General features: G+C 29.5%; 3 protein-coding genes across 5 annotated transcripts; 1 reads left to right on the forward strand and 2 right to left on the reverse strand.

The window, feature by feature from the left end:
- The first annotated feature begins 5,449 nt into the window (after positions 1-5,449).
- On the forward strand, positions 5,450-8,943 carry LOC124920729 (DNA polymerase lambda). Its single transcript, XM_047461281.1, has 14 exons — positions 5,450-5,622; positions 5,713-5,850; positions 6,123-6,383; positions 6,550-6,634; positions 6,728-6,858; positions 7,026-7,088; positions 7,169-7,348; positions 7,425-7,478; positions 7,579-7,667; positions 7,843-7,933; positions 8,265-8,345; positions 8,446-8,513; positions 8,583-8,667; positions 8,745-8,943. Exons 1-14 carry the CDS (start codon positions 5,521-5,523, stop codon positions 8,841-8,843), a joined length of 1,527 nt encoding a protein of 508 aa, XP_047317237.1. The 5' UTR covers positions 5,450-5,520; the 3' UTR covers positions 8,844-8,943.
- Positions 8,944-9,659: 716 nt separating this feature from the next.
- On the reverse strand, positions 9,660-12,312 carry LOC124920731. Of its 3 annotated transcripts, none has more exons than XM_047461284.1 (9): positions 12,158-12,312; positions 11,617-12,036; positions 11,367-11,525; positions 11,094-11,180; positions 10,520-10,615; positions 10,297-10,440; positions 10,111-10,218; positions 9,976-10,027; positions 9,660-9,892 (listed from the first exon to the last, which is right to left on the reverse strand). In XM_047461284.1, exons 2-9 carry the CDS (start codon positions 11,962-11,964, stop codon positions 9,864-9,866), a joined length of 1,023 nt encoding a protein of 340 aa, XP_047317240.1. In that variant the 5' UTR covers positions 11,965-12,036; positions 12,158-12,312; the 3' UTR covers positions 9,660-9,863. The 3 variants fall into 3 exon arrangements, with proteins under 3 accessions (XP_047317240.1, XP_047317238.1, XP_047317239.1); XM_047461282.1 differs by having other exon boundaries at positions 10,520-10,618; XM_047461283.1 differs by having other exon boundaries at positions 10,520-10,618; positions 11,617-12,067.
- A 5,806-nt stretch (positions 12,313-18,118) lies between these two features.
- LOC124921665 lies at positions 18,119-19,161 on the reverse strand. Its single transcript, XM_047462349.1, has 3 exons — positions 18,717-19,161; positions 18,558-18,634; positions 18,119-18,464 (listed from the first exon to the last, which is right to left on the reverse strand). The coding sequence occupies exons 1-3, from the start codon at positions 18,985-18,987 to the stop codon at positions 18,333-18,335; spliced, it is 480 nt and encodes a 159-aa protein (XP_047318305.1). The 5' UTR covers positions 18,988-19,161; the 3' UTR covers positions 18,119-18,332.
- Between the last annotated feature and the right edge of the window lie 424 nt (positions 19,162-19,585).

The following is a 19,585-nucleotide window of genomic DNA, read 5'->3' on the forward strand; positions in this document are numbered from 1 at the left end:
TAAGTATAAATAGGTTATGCATATAACATAATAAAACAAAATTAAAATTTTTTCTCTTTTCACTATATTTTTCTTTTCTGCAACAACAGAAGATGATGGAGATTTTGTAGAAGAAGAAACTGAAATTTGTCTTTATCGTAGGGTCGTCATCAAACAAATACATAAAATTGTTGAATTCAGGGCTGAAAACAAAAAATGCGATTTAAGGGTTTAATTGCCTATTTAGATGCATTCCAAGTAGAATAGAAGGAAGTGGAACAACTCTGGTGATTTCATCCAAGGTGTTGGTTGTGATAGTGAGTTATCTAGCATTCTTCGAAGCTATCGCCTCCGCCAGAATCTTTCTCATCAGTTTCAAGTTTAATCACACATGCATAGAAATAACGAAAAAATAGGAGCACGAATTAGAAAAACAGAGAGATAAACTGATATATTATACATATACAAATAACGATCACCATTCATTAACAAACAAATTCTTAGAACGAGCACCGAATATCCACCACCATAAACAAATTCTCATATAAAATTTGTGTGATGCACTATACAATTCGTGGGACGCAATATACATATTTCGTGTGACGCACTATACATATCCGCATCACACGCATGAAAATATAGACATTTCACTGGCTTAAAGCCTCAAAATATCATTTTTATAAATATTATTCCTCTTGAGTTGTTTTCAAATTTTACCTCTTATTGGTATTATTTCGCCAAATTTCTCAAATTTACTATATTATTAACCCAAAAAATGTGTTTAGCATCATAGTTCAGGATAAAAAATAAATTTTTTTATTTGATTATGGTTTCATATCTTACTAAATATAATTATTTTTAACTAAAACTAGTGTAGTCAACTCTTTTTCACGTTTTTCTACGTGGACTTCTCCAATTTTTGGTGTCAGCATTGACTTTATCAAGACGGTCAAAATCGAGAATTTACGTAAAATCGGTGGTTAGTTATAAACTCGTAAAATCTAGAGGTTACTTGAGATCGTAAAAGTTTAATTTGAAATATTAGTTATATATTATTATTATTTATATATATATAATTAATTATTTTATTCCTAACTAATTTTAAATTTTTTATATATTTAAATATAAAATTAATAAAAAAAATAAGACTATAAAAATAATATTCACAAAATTAATTATATTAATTAATTTATTTGAATAAATAAAAAAATTTAATTTATAAATATAAATTTATTTATTTTAACGTAAAATCGTAAAATCAAAATTATTTATAAACTTGTAAAATCGTAAAATCTTGTTATCATAAATTTAAAATCGTAAGAGTTTACCTATTTAAGAGTTTACTTAAAACCAGACTCGTTTTAACAATCTTGGACTCTACATCCTTTCCCTACATTTCTCCTCCAAGTCTCTTAAAATAATCTAGCCTATCTACATTCTATTTTTCTCAAAACATGTTGGGCTTGGCTTGAACGACCTTTGATGATTTAGGAGCTCTAGTTAGGTCGATTAGAAAGCTCTTGTCATTAGCTTTAATTTTGTAGGTCATTCGTCATATTTAGTGCAAGGTCAACGTAATTTAAATAAAAAAAAGAATAGCCCAATCCTTTGTATCTCTTATATGTTTCATAATTATAGGAATTAGTTCTATAACCGATATGGGACTCAATGGAGCGTAGCCTTTGTTTTCCTTGGTTAAAGTCTGAATATTTTTAACTACGTCTGCTTGCTTCGAGTGAACTTTCAGGATTCGGGCTGCATTCATTGTTGTAGCTAACTCTTTTGCACAACAACTTTTGGTTCATGCAGTATTGTAGCTTGAATTGTTGCGGACATTTTGACTAGTAGTCATGCAACTCTTGTATTGTAGCCAGTGGCGGATCCAAAAATGTTTTCTCAAGGGGCCCCAATACATAGTAACGTAGCATTTTTTGACGATCAAATAAATTCATTTTCTAATTAAAATTTTACTCGGTAATTACACAAAAATACTAACAAACACAATTACAAAATATTAATAAGCACAATTACTAAATTATTCTTGTCCATGAGTCGGTACAAAAGAAGACAAATTTATTCTACGAGATTCCATTTGTTGAAAATATTGCAATATTGGCTCATTTTCAATTGTTGAGAAAATATTTTTCTCAACATATACAACTAAACTATCATTCACCCATTCATCTCTAATTCGATTACGCAAATCAGTCTTCACGGTCTTCATTGCAGAAAAAACTCTTTCAACGGATGCAGTTGCAACTGGTAAAACTAAAGTCAACTCTATCAATCGATAAACCAATGGAAAGACTATATGTTTTTCTGTTGCAATCAATTTTTGAGTAAGAATTCTCAAGTCTTCAATTGAAGAAAATTGAGGATCATCCCACAAGTTAAATAAGTAAGCTCGAAGTTATTGTTTCAAAAATAAATAATCACTGCCTGTGAAATCTTCGAGATAAAGTTTAGCAAGACGAATGAGTTTACGAATATCAAATTGGGAGAATGAATTTCTGGGATGAAGACATGATATGCAGCCAAGTAATTCTATATTAACTTCTAAAAAACGATTATTCATTTCTTGCATAATCAAGTCAACAACCTAGCATTAAATAATAAATAATAACTATTAATAGATAAGAAATAATAACTATTATACTTGACAAAAGATTTCCACACGATAATGATGAAGATTAGTGATGAGTTCCCATTTTCCTCTCCGCCTACCATTGCTATCAATTATCATATGCTCATTCATATCAAGTATCGAGATCAAGTGTAATTGAAAAAAACTGTTAACTTGGTCCAAAATATCATGCCATCCATCTTCTCTAAATTTTTGTAATTGATTTTTCGAACTCGCAATCAATGACATAGCTTGAACTATATTTTAATCTCCTCTTTGTAGGCAAAATGACAACTCACTTGTAATTCTCAATAAATTTTTCATCAAATGCAACATAAAAACAAATTCATAAAACACTAATTATATAAAAAAAAATATGAAAATCTAATTTAATAAATTTCAGCTTAGTTTTATGAGAATATAAAAAAATAAAAAATATAAACAAGAACAAAAATAAAAAAACTTGATTAACACATATCATCAAGTGAATAAACACTTGAGATACCGAACCAAACCAATGTAACTATTTTAACTTTTTTATTAATATTAATTTATATTTTCTTATAAATTTTTGAAATAGTTTAAAATTAAGAAATATAAAACACTATTATTATTTTAATTTTTATATTTTACCTTTATAAGTCATTTGAATTATTAATTATATTAAAATAAATAAAAAATAATGTATAATTATTATATAATTTTAAAATAAATAATATTATTGTATGATTTATATTATTTTATATATAATTTTTTATACTTTATTTATATAAATAAATCTTATTTATATATTAATTAAAATTTATGTATTATTATAAATATTTGTATATTAGAAAATATTGTTAGTATAAAATAAAATATTAATAATTATTATTTTAATAAAATTATATTTAAAATTAAAATAATATAATTATGAATTAGTTTATAGATAAATTATATAAATATAAATTATATTAGTTTTTATTATATTTTAAAATATAATAAATAAAAATTGAAGGTGAGGCACCGTTATGTTACAAAGTCCAATTGGATTAAGAATTGCATATAAATATATATATATATATATATATATATATATATATATATATATATAATTTTTTATTTTAAGATCGGGTGTAGTCAGGGCAAACCCGGCAAGCCCATGGGCTAGGGCAGACGAACCCTCTGGACAGTCCAATCTCATTAAAAAAAATTACTGTAATATTTTTACAGTAACTTTTTAAACCGTAACTTTTTTTACCTTTTTTTTCTTTTTCTTTATTTTTTTCTCTTTCTATAATGTTATTATTATATTTTCAAGCATAACCATCACAATCTAATTATTTTATACTATTCTTTTCTAATTTCTTAATTTAATATATTTTCTTTTAAATTTTATAAACTACTTAAATTAATATATATTCTTATAAATTATATAAATTTCTTATACTTACTTATAAGTTCTACATAATACACTATAACTTTATTAAAAAAAATTAACTTTTGAATTAGTTCTTAAATTTTCTAAGATCATTTTTTTAAGGTCATTTTTTAATCATCTTGTAATTTATATACTTAAATATTTTATTATAATTATATTGACTTTTTGAATTAAGTATTTAATAAATTAGTAATTAATATGTTACGATAGATTTTAATTATTTAGTATCATCCAATGAAATTAGATATTTAATTTTAAAATACTTAATTTCCATTACTTAGAAAACTAGTAATTAATATGATAGTTATTAGATTATAAGTTTATAAATTATGATTTAAAATTATGTTATATAAATAATGTCCTAACATGTTTTTTGAATTACTATTTGTTAATTTTTATAAAAAAAATTAATTATTTTAATATATTTATTTTTTGAGTTATGACGAAGAATATAAATCAAAATATAGTGAGGTTTCGTCCATTTCAAAAACAAACTTCTAGATCTTATAATAGAAGAATCAAACGACGAAATGATGCAATGACTTGACAAAGTCATTGGTGCGCTCCATTTCTAAATTATTTAATGCAAAAAATCAAAGTTCTATCCCTTCGAATTTGAGTCTTAGAGATGAAGACATAAGTGATAGAGAAAATGACACTATTAGAGATAAAGAAATAAGTGATGAAGAAAATAATGTCATTAGAGATGAATGTGATAATGAAGAAGATGATATTTTTTATATGAGGTTTTGAACCACCTACAAAGGATAATATTAGAGATCAATGTATAAATGAAAAAAATGAGTATCAAGGTGTTAATGAAGAAAATGAGAAAGAAGAAAAATGTATTGTTGGAGAAAATGATGAGGAAGAAGAATGTGTTAACGAGGATTACGAGGATAAATGTGTTATTAAAGATGTGAGCTACGATCCGGGAATGTGAGAAAATATTAACGACAAAATAAAGATAATGTTAGTTGGTCGAGGTTCAATTAAGATCATAAAAGAAAATGATGTGTTTCCAAACGGAAGTAATTGAGGTAGACAATTTTTATCTTCTCTTTATTTAAAACAAAAAATTTGTATTTATGAGTTAAAAAATGTGGGTCTAGGGCAGCCCAACATTGCGGGCCAGCACTCGGTGTGGTCCAGCCCCACGAGACCCTTGTAGGTCCGCCACTGATTGTAGCTTAAGTTGTTGTTGACATTTTGATTACTCTTATTTATATTGAAAAAAAAACTTATTTAAAAACAAAAATATAGTGAAAAAATTAAATTAATAAAAAAATATATAATATTAAATATTATTACAAATATAAAAAATAAAAATAAAAAACTGAATCAAACATAGCCGAGTTAAAAATGAAAATAAACCGGTTCCGGGTTACGCCAACCAAGTACACCTTTGTCTGTTTATTCCAGAAGAAGAAGTTAATACTCTGATGACTGAATCGAAGGCCTTTCCTTTAGGAAAGGAATAGTATTGAGTCCAATCCAAATGGCGCCAAAGAAAAAACTTCCGCCGACTGATCCAGACGGCATGTTCGCCGGAATGGTGGTCTTTTTCGTTGACACCGGAGTTGTGGCTCGTCGGCTGCAGGTCTCTCTTTTTCCACTGCTGTATTATTATTATTATTATTATTTTAGCTTAACTTTGTTCAAATATATTTCTATATCTTGTTATTGTAAGATTTGGAAGCAAAAATTGGAGCAAATGGGTGCTTCTATTGAACAGGAGTTATCCAGGAAGGTTACTCATGTTTTTGCTATGAATTATGATGCCCTTCTACAGAAATTTGGTCGTGAACGGTTTTCCCACTTCAAAGGGGTGAGCTTCTATTGAAAAATCATATTGCACATTGACAATTCGTGTCTGCTCAATCATTTTAATTTGACTAGTATGCCTTGTTCTTGAGTATGACATGATTGGTTTCATTGTTATGTTTTAGTCCATGATTATTTGAGCAAAATCTTCGATACTGAACAGCTGATATGCAATATATTTGTATTATCTTCATACCATAAGACTAGATAAATTTTTAAATCTATTGATTCAGTGAGTGTTGGGTTGAAATCTGATATGCTCGATATGTTTTGCAGCATAAACTTGATTACAAGTGGCTTGAAGACTCTTTGAGTTCAGGACAGAAAGCATCTGAAGCATCATACACCCTTACACAGGAGTCAATGGACGAATCTCCTGTAAAGAAAAGTTCAACTGAAACCGGTTCTGACTCTGATTGTGGAAATCATTCCTTAAATGATAGAACCTCGCCTAACAAAAAGATCAGAATCTCTCCAAAGGTCAATGAAACTGATAAAGAAAAAGGTGACAAGGATGCAGATGACACCATTCATGAGGTAGAAAGTTCTGCCCAATGTTATATATCAAGGTGACAGATGAAAACTTTGGTTTCTGTAACAAATTATAATCATGTAATGTTGATTTTTTTTTATCTTTCTGGCTTAAACAAGTAATTATCAGTGGTTACTTTACCAGTGATTGAATGTTGGTTTTGCTGATTAGGTTGGCATATCTGATACTTATGCACCACCTGATCTAAACAAAAACATCTGTGAGATATTTGGGAAACTTGTGAACATATACAGAGGTGATTTCTTGTTTAATGGTAGTTGATGACTATTGCTTCCTGGAACATTATTTATGGATATATATCTGACTTGAATTCATTTTAATGGTGTAGCATTAGGTGATGATCGAAGATCTTTTAGCTACTCCAAGGCCATTCCTGTAATTGAAAAATTGCCTTTCAAAATTGAGAGTGCAGATCAGGTCAAAAACTTACCTTCTATAGGGAGGTCGCTGCAGGATCATGTAAGTAAACTTACATAACTGCTTTTTGTAGTTCAATATCTTCTTATACATTCATTTTAGTAAATAAATTTTACATATAATCATGGTGAAAAAAAGTTCGTGTCATGTGGGTGTCGGTGCTTGAGTTAATAAAGATCTATTTTTACAAAATGGTGTTACTTTTGCAGATTCAGGAAATTGTTAATACTGGGAAGCTTTCCAAGTTGAACCATTTTGAGACGGATGAAAAGGTGTTCCATAGCATTTTGCTGTAGTGTCAATTTTTTATTTTTTATTTTATTATGAATCTTATAACTACACTAATTTGCAGGTGAGTACAATAAGTCTATTTGGGGAAGTATGGGGTATTGGTCCGGCCACTGCATTGAAGCTTTATGAGAAGGGACATCGTACTCTAGATGATCTGAAGTGTGATGATTCGTTAACCCATGCACAAAAGTTAGGTTTAAAGTACTTTGATGATATTAGGACAAGGATTCTCCGCCATGAGGTATGCTTTTTTTCTCATGTCATGAAAAACTTCAGTTATATCGTATATATACATTCTTATGTAGTTTGGTTTCAAGGCTGAAGAGATGGAGCAGCTCCTACAGAAAGCTGGAGAAAAGATTCTCCCAGGCGTGAGTACTATAAAACTATAACTGGCATTGATCAGTTTGTGTCTTTACGAATTTTGATATGTTCTTCCTAATGTGTATTACATATTTGTATATGTTGAAGGTTATGATTGTATGCGGAGGGTCCTACAGACGTGGGAAAGCTTCCTGTGGTGATCTTGATATCATTATTACACACCCTGATGGAAAGAGGTGCAATCTTCGGCCTTAGAATATTTCTACTGCATTAAATGGTTAAATGCCAAAAAAAATGTTACTGCTGATCTAATTGATTCCCATTCTACATCTTTTGGCTGTAAGAGCTATATATATATTTATTTGGCTGTAGGTGTTTTTAACTCATTATTTCCCTGGTTTAATCTTTCAGCCACGTAGGATTTCTGCGGAAATACGTGATGCTCTTAAAGGATATGAACTTCTTAAGAGAAGATCTTGTCTTCAGCATTCACAGCGAGGAGGTAATATTTATCATCATTTTTCTGCCAAATGTCATAAGCCAAAAATACATTCCTTTATGATACATACAGAAAACGGATGGATATCAAAATCTAGGATTTAAATAATCCAAGAATGGGAGGTGAAATTATGAAAAAAAATCAAGATGAGAAGTAGAGAATTTTTCATAATTTCATTCAATAGTCATGAGTGACTTAGATATGTTTTTATACTAGTATAATCTCAAACTAAAGATAAATATCATAATACCATTAATTCGTAAACCCTTTGAAACCCTAACTCCATTCCGAATAAAAACCTAGGTGCAGTTCTTTACCATTTTCCAATGTTCAGGGAACTGATACAGGGGTCGATACATACTTTGGCCTTTGCACATATCCTGGCAGAGAGCTCCGTCATCGAATAGATTTGAAGGTAGAGTTGTAGCCTATAGATTTTTTATGAATGCCGAAAAAGAAAAGGCAACTGGAGTGGAGTTTCTTAAGTTTTTTATGATATTGTATAACTTTCACAGGTATACCCTAAGGAGATATATGCATTTGGTTTGATAGCATGGACAGGGAATGATGTTTTAAACAGAAGGTAACTTAATCTGAAAAATAAGATGAAATTTGACAGATTTGATTTGAATTTTAACATCATCTCCCACAGGCTGAGGTTATTAGCAGAATCCAAAGGATACAAACTTGACGACACTGGATTGTTTCCAGTAGCACAGAGTTCGGGTGGTAAACGGGTAAGATGGATTCCGCAATGAATTTGTTATTCAAGTGTCCAAATATTTATTTTAGTTTTGTTGATTATATTTCCTAGAGCACAAAAGGGACAGCCAGTTTGCATTTTCAGACTGAGAAAGAAGTGTTTGATTTCCTTGGGTTTCCTTGTCTAGATCCTCATGAGAGAAATCTGTAACACAACTTACAGGTTTTGTTTCTGGAATAGGAAGATATTTGAAGAACAGACTATCAGTTTTTGTATTTATATAAATATATAACAAAAAAATATGAAATTAGATCTTTTCTCGTTTCTTCTATTTATTTTTATCTCAATTGATATTTGTTTTTTTTTTTTGGAATAAAAGAGAGCTAGCATTACACCCCCACAGACATGACCCCCGCTTAAACTCAAAGCGCTTTCAGGTGGAATCGAACTCGTGATATTTTGCTCTCTTAAGCCGACTCTTACCACTGGACTAACTTGGTAGGACATCTCAATAGTTAGTATTATTGTAAAAACAATAATAAAGACGGCTGTAGCAAACTATACCTATTTAAAAAGAGAATGTTCTCCATTTCTATCGCTCTCAAGTAAAATGGCTTATCATAAATTTGCGATTTATTTTGATTCAATATATGTTATCTCAATTTTTTTATTTTTAAAGGGTAGATCAATTTAATTTGCATAAAAAATGTGAACTGCAAGGTATGTATGTCCAAATAAATATTTCTTTAAACTTGATATCACTCTTAAAAAATACAAGTCACAAGAAATTTACTTGTTCTGTGTACAATGCCCAAATAGAAAAGGGTGTATATTTGTTATCTATAACCATGATTCAAACAAAATAATTTACACAATGATATAAAAAATAGTATTTATACTATGATGGGAAAATACATTATAATTTGAATCATTATTCAACAAATAATTTGTATGCCGAATTAAACTATAAAATCATGATAAAAAAAAAAATTAATGTGAAAAAAAATCCAAAAAACAATGATATACCAAATAAAACATTTAAATGACAAATTTTTCATTAAATTGTGATTGTGTAATTGAGACCCAACCAATTTCCTTCTTCAACCTGTTAAGATCACCTTCTATTGTAATTCAATGCCATCTGAACTCAATAACTCAGGTGGACAAAATGTATGTGATGCTTCATCGCCCAATCACAAAAACGGGGAATGAATCTACACGAAATCTTTGCTAGCCAACTGCTTCTTGAATTTCGCCATCTATTAAGGTCAGAATTTTTATGTTTATGATCCTTCATCATTCAAAATCAAAATTAACTTAAACAACTTGCAAAAGATCTTACCAGCAAGACCAACACCCAAGTTTGCTTCCGCATCAGCATCTCCATTAAAGCTCTTTATTACAAGAAGAACGAATACGCAGATGTAAGTAAGAAGTACATTAAAGGAAGCGAATATCATGACAATGGCATAAATACCCTTAGGATATGGCTGATCTCGAAAGACGAGAACTCATCCTTCAACTTCTTTGCTTCACTATACAAAATTGATATGTTCTTGTTTCTAACCTTCCATCTTTGCTCCAGCTGTTTGCATAAATAAAGCAATAAGCTTTGCGCCCTTAAAGAAAATAAAACCACTTTGCATAACCGCAGACATACTACCTGCATGCAGACAAGCTTTGAGTCGCCTAAAATCTTAATATTTGTATATCCATTCTTAAGGGCACATTTCATTCCCAATATTACTGCTCTATACTCCGCAACATTGTTCGTCACAGTGCCCAAACCTTCCCGTACCCGACAAATCTATATTAACTTAAACAGTTAGAACAGGGAAAAACGAATTTTTTTTAGTAAATAATATACAAGACTCTAGATTATGTACCAAACTTCCATCAGCATTACGTAGAATAGCTCCTGCACCAGCAGGTCCTGGATTTCCTTTTGAAGCACCATCAAAATGAAGAATGCATGATGACGTCTGCTATGAAATAGAAGAAATTTAATGTTAATTTAAAAAATAAAAAAATAAAACTCCAACTAGCATGGACAAGAAAGAAGTAAAATAACCCTGTTTGAGAAGCATACATTTAATCTCAAGTCAACAAGAAAAGACAATCCCATATGACATATTTCATAGATATGAATGAAATATGAACAATTCTTCACTTAAAGGCAAAATAATCATTTCCTCATAGGATGATTCCAAATTGATCCAACTTCAGCTAAATATCAATCAATCTCTAAAACAATCCCAGACGAGAGTCAGTCTTTGTATCAGTTTCTTTTAATCCTCTTACACTGCAACATTTGAGATATATGCAATGTAATTGGCTGTACTCATTTCTGCTATCATCGTAACCTTCTGGTTTACTTCTTTACCAAATAAAAACTAAAAATTCAACATATTTTTTACATCTATATAAGTGAATAAAATCCATCAAAAGTTTGACACTCACAACAGCAGCTTCTTTTGGTACTTCAAGCATCATTTCTGTCGATGTGATGTTAGTTATTGTTTCATCAACTTTGGTTGGACTTGGATCCTGAAAGGAATCATGCATAATTTTAATGGCACTCAACAGTGTTGCACAAATTCTTCAAGACTTACAGCCCTTACATAATCTTGCAAAAGTGATGTTTGAGAAAATCTGAAAGAATGACTTGGTGTTTGTTGCACACTTAGACAAACTAATTATAATAAAATCATTTTTAGCACGTAAATGACTCACCTGTATAGTGCAAGGTAGAAGAGGACCAAGAATATCATCTTTGAAGTCGGCTGCATTGATAGAGTAAAGAGCATTCCTAAGCCCGCGAGAGAGAAGGTATTCCTCAGCTTCCTTGGACATACTAACTCCTTTGAATACACTCACAGGAGGATCAATTACCTATATCAGGAAAACCCCGAGTTTCAAGTTTCATTATCTATGAAGCTTATCAAAATTGCATTAATAATAAAAGGGAGCAAAATGACATTACCGAAGATCCTATTTGAGGTTGAATATCATTGAAATTTTTGTATACACCAATAATATCACCTTTCCTCACAACAAAGAAGGAATCCTTCTCTTCTTCTTCTTCCTTTTCAACGGCGGATGATGAAAGAACTAATTTCACTGAAGGAGACTTTTTCTCTTTTCTTTTGCAGGAGTAATATTGAACACGAAAGGTGGTGAATGGGAACTCAACATTTCCAGCTCTAATTCCAATACGCCCAAAGTTTCTTTTCCATGAAGGAAAAGAAAGATGAAGAATCGAACTTTTAGCAATGCCGTGGCCTGCCCGTGAAAGTATTTGTGAGGAAAAAGCCTGGAAAATTGAATTCATTTTTAAAGGGATTTGGGCGAAATCTTCAATTCGTGCTGATGTCTGACCGGTGAAGTCAGTCTGGTTATGTTCCTGAGATTGGTGTCCTTAATTAGGGCATTCCCTTTCCGAGGATCCAATAAGAAAACATATTGTAGTAATTGCGAGGTGAAATCAGTTGAATTGATAAGAGGATCAAGAGAGAATTAGTTACCTCTATAGCGAATTCCTACTGGATTAGGTTAAGATAGAAGTGGTTTTGTTGGGGCTGCCGGAAGGAATCGACATGAGCGTGAGGCAGAGTGCTGCCCTGCTTCCCATTCGATTTTGCGGCGGCGACGGCGGTATCCTCATCGATGATGAATTTTGTTAAGGTATAGGATTACAAATTTTTATTTTTATTTTCTTATTTATAAAAAAAAGCTCAAACTTATATTAAAAAATGGAAAATGGATTTAAACAATAAAATAATAATAATAATAAAATTTTAAATGTTAATAAGATCGAAAAATGATCGTACTCTCTTTTTTTGGATTTAAGCGAACGTTAGCATAACATGAAACTTTTGAGACGACCGTATCAATATTTTTTTTTTCAAACACACATATATTTCTTTCTTTTCAGATCGTCTTCGACATGATGAGGGAATTGAATTCTAATTGTCCACGATGTCGTTGCTAGAACTTCATTCAATCTATTTGACCCATAAGTCGGCGACATTTGTTGGTATATCTCATTGAAAATGGAGAAAGTTCTGTAAAAGAGTTCACATGCTTTTGGTAAGGTCGCAATGAATAAAAATTTACCAATAGATTTTTCACTCTTTAAACAAATGTTGCTTCTACTATTAAGATAAAAACTTTATTTTTCAGTTTTTTAGATATGAAGACTCCTTCATTGATAGTTTTCCAATCAAAAAAATAAAAATTTTAATAATAAAAATTAATTATTTTCACACATTTTTTCAAGGAAACCGGGATGAAGTCTTTTAGATGACGCGGGATAATTGTAGCTAGTTTTAAAATTGGAAGAGACGGTTAGAAAAAAATTGATGTCAATCTTTATATCAATCGAAATTAGGTAAGAGCATCCATGAGAAGAGTCCGTCTCTTCGATGTAAAATCGTTATTTAAAAGAATTCTCCAAACAGTTTGTGTGAGATGAAAATAGTCGATCACTTTACCTTCCTTTTTAATAGAGATCTCAAAAATGTCTCAAAAATAGTCTGACAATTTTCCAATGGGTATCACGGATCATTGCAAAAATCAAATTTTTTACATTAATTAATGTAAAAAATGAGAATGGGTGAAGCTTCTCCCATATTTTAATGATACAACCATAGAGGTTTATACTCATAAACTTTTTCCTAAAAAAAAACATTCATTCGTTATCTCGAAATCTATATTTGGCTATTATTTTTTTTCCAGAGACTTGTATTAAGAAATATTTATTCTATTTTTCTAATAAACTAACAAAACAAACATTTCATTATTTTTTAAGGGTTATTCTCAATTCTATACAAAATAATGCATTATGAGTTGAATTAATTATTTTATTTAAAATTTACTGTAAATAATAACATATTTTAAAATTTAATTTCGAGTCTCTTCTCAATTTATGGCTGAAATTAAAAATTCATACATATTCTTCTTTCACAAGCTACACATGTGTGAGATTAAAAAGAACTTAAAACACTATGTATTCATAAGCATTAACTATGATTCAATTTGAAAAATATTATTAACCATAGTATGCTATTGATTTAGCTTCCGACATAATATCACAAGAATAATGGGAAAACATATGAATTTATATATATACTTGGACCTTGGTCTAAATCATATTAAAATGATAGAGAGCGAAAAATTATTTTAGAATATTGAATCAATTTGTATTTGTTGAATAAATATAATAATTTTATATTATCATTAAAAAAAATTAACAAATTATAATTCATTGCATTCAAAATTCAAACCATGTTAGTGTAATTTTGTGAGAGGAGTGATCCTAACTGCATCTCTACCATTATAATATATTTCAAGAGTTATTTAGCATTACTTGTAAATACATAAAGGGTCCTTAAATGAAATCCCTATAAGAAAAAAATGTTTTTATAAAAATGAATTTATAGTTAAAGGGAGTTATGTAAATTTATGAACATTTTGAGCTCTTATTTATGAGTTTACAAGACCCTGGATTACTGTTTATTTTGGGTATTGTAACACATGTGATTATATCTATTTTTTATCTATCAAAAGAGTAAAATTATTTTATTTAGAAAATTAAATTAAATTAAAAAAAAGTAATAGATATAAACTATACATTAACTGTGTTTGACCTCGTGATTTTATTTGAAATTAATCTGTGTATATTTATTTTTATTTGAAATTGTTTCTGATAATTTATTTTTTATTTGAAATTTTTCCTTTATACCACTGTTAATTTGTGTTAAAAATATATACAAATTTCTCTTATACATGTTATATCCATTTTATTTTTTTAAGTCATATTGCAGGCAAAAGATGACTTTCTTCAACTTAATTCTCAAACGGACAGCACTTCTGTTTTGTTTCATTTCTAGACAAAAATGTTACAAATTAACTAACACGACGACAATGTTATTACTCATTCATTTCCTCCATATATAGATATTGTGTGTTTGTGTTGTGTCTCCAAAATCATCTTTAAAAAATGACCAGAATTACAAATTGAGGCTTCTTATTGAGTGTCAATTGCAATATCGGACCTCTTATTTAAAACCTCACAAATTGGGGCTTTCTATTGCCAGTTTTTACAAAATAAGGCCTCTCACTAACACAAATGGATGTCTGTTAAAAATAAATTAGGTGTCATTTATATTTATAGAAGAATAAAGACATATGGCATGTGGCTATACACGTGGCAATTTAATTTTATTTAATAATTATTATTATCAAACAAATTTATTCATTCAATTAAAAATAAAAATAATTCACAATCTTCTCTCACAATACATATTCACAATACACACGTCTTCCCTCTCCAGGTAAACCCTATCTCTATTTTTTCATTCCTCCAGGTATCATCAACGGCGAATCGGCGCCGTAAAATCTCAGTCGTCGTCGCCGGAGTAACTCTCAACCAATCGCCCTATAACTGCAAAGCTAAACTCGAAGGTCTGCACTATAAATTTATAATCTCTACTCCGCAACTGTTTTTCTTGCTATAAATCTAGTTTGATAGTTTGATTCTGATTATAACAGAGAATCAGTCCTAAATTGCGTAATAAGTTGCTATAATAGTTTGATCTAATAAGCTATCTCGAATGAATGAGCGATTCAGAGTATAAACACACTCATTGTTTGTTATCGATTTGAATAAGTTCAAGAATAAGCTGAATCAAACTAGATATTTACTGCAGTTTCTGTTGTAATCATTGTATTGATCAATTTTCCTCACTGTATTTACTTATTCTTGAACTTATTCGAATCGATAACAAACAATGAGTGTGTTTATACTCTGAATCGCTCATTCATTCAGGATAGCTTATTAGATCCAACTATTATAGCAACTTATTACGTAATTTAGGACTGATTCTCTGTTATAATCAGAATCAAACTATCAAACTAGATCTATAGCAAGAAAAAACAGTTGCAGAGTAGAGATTATAAATTTATAGTGTGCAGACCTTCGAGTTTAGCTTTGCAGTTATAGGGCGATTGGTCGAGAGTTACTCCGGCGACGACGATTGAGATTTTACGGCGCCGATTCGCCGATGATGATACCTGGAGGAATGGAGATAGGGTTTACCTGGAGAGGGAAGACGTGTGTATTATGAATGTGTATTGTGAGGGAAGATTGAGAATTATTTTTATTTTTAATTGAATGAATAAATTTGTTTGATAATAACAATTATTAAGTAAAATTAAACTGCCACGTGTATAGCCACATTTCTTTATTCTTTTATAAATATAAATGCCACATAATTTATTTTTAACAGACATCCATTTCCGTTAGTGAGAAGCCTTATTTTGTAAAAATTGGCAATGGAAAACCCCAATTTGTGAGGTTTTAAATAAGAGGTCCGATATTGCAATTGACACTCAATAAGAAGCCTCAATTTGTAATTCTGGCATTTAAAAAATATTATTGTTGAAGAGAGAAATATGTCTTATAGTATTAATTACAATTAAAATATAAATTACGAAATATAAAATATGATATTGTAATACCAAAACCCGTAATAGACTTGAATTGGTCAATTAAGCATGACTTGCGCAAAAATGTGTTTTCCTTTTAGTGAGAATAAATATAATTTGATTTGAAAATGTAAAGAATTTATTAGTCAAAATAAGCTTAATCCAAATCTAATCAACCTAACTTAGTTCCGAACTTTAGACTATTCTTGATTTTAAATTAGTTATCAAGTTGGTTCAAATTTTGACGGTATAATAAAATTTAATACTTTGAGTCATGTTATTTATTTTTGTACTATTTAAAAGAATGTAATTATTTCAAACAAAAATAAATATACAATGAGTTATTTCAAATAAAAAATAATTGTACAAGGAGAGATATTTCAAATAACATCATATATAGAAAAATATTTAAAACTTAAATAAATGTATAAGCAGAATTATACTTATTATCTCAATTTAAAAGCATATATTAATATTATTAATTTTTATTTAATTTAAACTTTTTTTCACTCTTATTATGATTTTGTCCTTTTATTTAAACAAATATCTCTTTCATAATATCATTATAAGAACTTTTTAAAAAAATCTTATTTATTTATTTATGATTTGGTTCAATTTTTACAATTTAATTGGATCTATAACTGATTAGTTTGGTAATACAAAATTAATATTCATAATCAGATCTAACAACCAATTAGTTCAATAGTTATACAAAATTAATATACATAATTAGACCTACCAATCTCCAAGTTTGGGGTGTCTTAGTTGAAAAAAAAATAAAAATTATTATTATTTAATTTGTATATTATATTGTAAAGTTTTTTTTTTATAAATGATTACATATATATTAAAATGGATAAGAATCGCTTAATCATAACGGAAAAACATGACATATAAAAAACATATTCCACAACATGTTTTTGTGCTCGTAGATCCTTAAGAATAAGGAATAACTCTCCGACCGATTCTATCGACTTTCCAAAATAAATATAAAAAAATGTCAATGATACGCATCGAACGACTACAATCATTGAAGATTCAACGATTTCTCTTAATCAGATAGTCCACTAGAAAACAATCGAGTAACCCAAATATGTACGTATTTATGTCATAATCATATTAATCCAAACACAACAAATATCTAATGACTAATTTATAATAGCGATTGTATTTAGATTAAAAAAAAAAGTCTAGTCGGTTAAGTATTATAATCAACATCAATTATCCGACAAATAATTGATTAAATTTTGTATTTACATATAAAAAATAAATTTTTTATTTTAAAATTTGTTTGAAAATAATATTTAAATAATCTTATATTATACTAGTTGAATTAAATTTTAAATTATATTATAAATAAATGTTAAATAAAAATATATATATATATTAGTTGGATTGGATTATGTTAGGTTAGTTAGGTGAAATAAAATTAAACTAATTGACCCTCTTGATGTTGATTCTACCAAAATAATAAATAAATAAATGAGAACGGGTTGACGTCTATTTATAAAAATTTGAAACAAAATCTCAAATCATGATTTCAGCAGATATTGGTTAGTTGGTTTGATTTTATTTTTTTTTTTATTTATCCATATTCTCTAAATTCTTAAAAGGAGACTCCTAAAATTCAGAACTGAGTTAAAGAAACATTAGAATTTTCAATTTCCACTGGAGTATGCGTGATGTTAATTCTTCTTTTTTTTTATTAAAAGCACTATATAATTTTTTCGCTCATATTGTAATGAGTTGAGAACGTATTAAGCATTTAATTCGCAAACACACTTAAATATTTTATCACACAGAATCTATCATCTGACGGGCTAGGATTAATAATGATTTATTGTTAATTTTCACCACAATAGATTGATTAAACATATCTATTATATTAATAACTGTTTTCAAACATTATTCACATTTTTTTTAATTAAAAAGAACTAATATCATATGTCTCCGTTTCAAATCAAACTTTCCTCACATTCTCTTGCTATACAGAGATCGAAATCAAACATTCATGAACAATCTGCTTCAGAACCATAGTTTTTTCCTGCTATACAGAGGTTATGTTACTGAAATTGGCTCAAATACTAGAAGCAACTTTTACACTAATGCAGAATTGTTTGTTGAATTAATTTGATAAAAGAAAAATCATCCTTAGAACAACAACTTTTGAGCCATTGCTAAAAGATCCACCACAATGAATGAATCAATCAATCAGCTTGGGGACTCAGTGATGCTCCGTAATGAAGGTCGCCATGATTTTGATCTTCCCGCAACCATAGTTGATTGTCCTCCTGATCTCTGTCTATTACTATGTCTTTGCTGCTGATACTGCCTCCTCATCGCCTGCAAATTTGATGTAAATCTTGAACTTTAATTCTATATATCTTTAATATATATGGTAGACTGTAGAAGATGTAGCTGTAAACAATTCATTACCTGATTTCCAGTATCTGCAGATTCTTGCTGGTTCTTCATTTTTTCTTGCTTTTTTGCTCTAAGGACCTTCATAACCTCTGTTATTATTGAAGAAATATTTGTAAGAAAAAGTGTAAACTACAAATCTTGAATCATTTAGAGAGTAGTATTAGTATCTACCTTGAGAGGTGATTAGGCGATAGGCATGGCCAAGAATAAGGGTGTCACATGGTCGGAGAAGCTTGACTCTGGTGAACTTGACAATTGTGTTCTGTTCTTGATCTGTGTTTTGTTCATCTGAAAGTGGCAAAGGGATGATAAGAGAGACATAATGACCTGGGTTCATCTTCATGACCTCACTGGCTGTGATAGGCCAGTACATCCTCTCTATTTTCCCACTTGGATGTTGAATCACAAGTGCAGCTGCATCCACAGCTTGGCAATTACCCATGAATATGATCGATCGATGAATGAATGATTAATGGAGAAGAGAAGAGAAAGTCTAATAATACATAAGGGAATTAAGGGAGATGAGGTGTTAGAAAGAAGTGTGTCCCTTTCTAAGAAGTAAACTCACTACCTGTTGTTCAAGAAATGGTAAAATGGCTATTTGTAGATGAATTGATCATTTGAAAATCATAAATTTATACATGTGTGTGCAACTTGCACACGTGTCTGTGTATTAGTAATAGTAAAAAAGCTAGCCAGCCAGCCAAACAAAGGGGACGCCGGCATCATTCTTTTGAATCCCAGGTCAGGCTAGCCTCCACGTGGCAACATGACAAAAGGGTTGTCATCTCTGGACGGTTGCCGGTACTGTAGAGTCTTTACTCACCCAAAATATCTAAAATCAAATTATTAATTCTATTATTATGTCACTCTATTAATTTGCTATGTCTATGTCTATATATGTCATTATATGAGTAATAATTGCAATAATATATTATTTGTTTGTTTGAAAGGACTTGTCAATTTTATTATTCCACATCTACCCATAGTAATGTATTTGTGGTGAGGACAGTCCTAAAAAAACATTATAAGTCCAAACA

Source organism: Impatiens glandulifera, chromosome 1 (genome assembly GCF_907164915.1).
Source record: "Impatiens glandulifera chromosome 1, dImpGla2.1, whole genome shotgun sequence".
NCBI classification, from domain to species: domain Eukaryota; kingdom Viridiplantae; phylum Streptophyta; class Magnoliopsida; order Ericales; family Balsaminaceae; genus Impatiens; species Impatiens glandulifera.

Excerpts from the sequence above, each read along its gene's own strand:
- LOC124920729 (XM_047461281.1), top strand. The coding sequence starts at position 5,521 with ATGGCGCCAAAGAAAAAACTTCCGCCGACTGATCCAGACGGCATGTTC. Across the intron at positions 6,635-6,727 it reads ACTTGTGAACATATACAGAG|CATTAGGTGATGATCGAAGA; the intron begins GTGATTTCTTGT and ends TTAATGGTGTAG. Across the intron at positions 6,859-7,025 it reads GGAGGTCGCTGCAGGATCAT|ATTCAGGAAATTGTTAATAC; the intron begins GTAAGTAAACTT and ends TTACTTTTGCAG.
- LOC124920731 (XM_047461282.1), bottom strand. The coding sequence starts at position 11,964 with ATGAATTCAATTTTCCAGGCTTTTTCCTCACAAATACTTTCACGGGCA. Across the intron at positions 10,619-11,093 it reads TACCAAAAGAAGCTGCTGTT|CAGACGTCATCATGCATTCT; the intron begins GTGAGTGTCAAA and ends TCTATTTCATAG. Across the intron at positions 10,028-10,110 it reads AGATCAGCCATATCCTAAGG|AGCTTTAATGGAGATGCTGA; the intron begins GTATTTATGCCA and ends CTTGTAATAAAG.
- LOC124921665 (XM_047462349.1), bottom strand. The coding sequence starts at position 18,987 with ATGGGTAATTGCCAAGCTGTGGATGCAGCTGCACTTGTGATTCAACAT. Across the intron at positions 18,635-18,716 it reads TCGCCTAATCACCTCTCAAG|AGGTTATGAAGGTCCTTAGA; the intron begins GTAGATACTAAT and ends CAATAATAACAG. Across the intron at positions 18,465-18,557 it reads CTGCAGATACTGGAAATCAG|GCGATGAGGAGGCAGTATCA; the intron begins GTAATGAATTGT and ends TCAAATTTGCAG.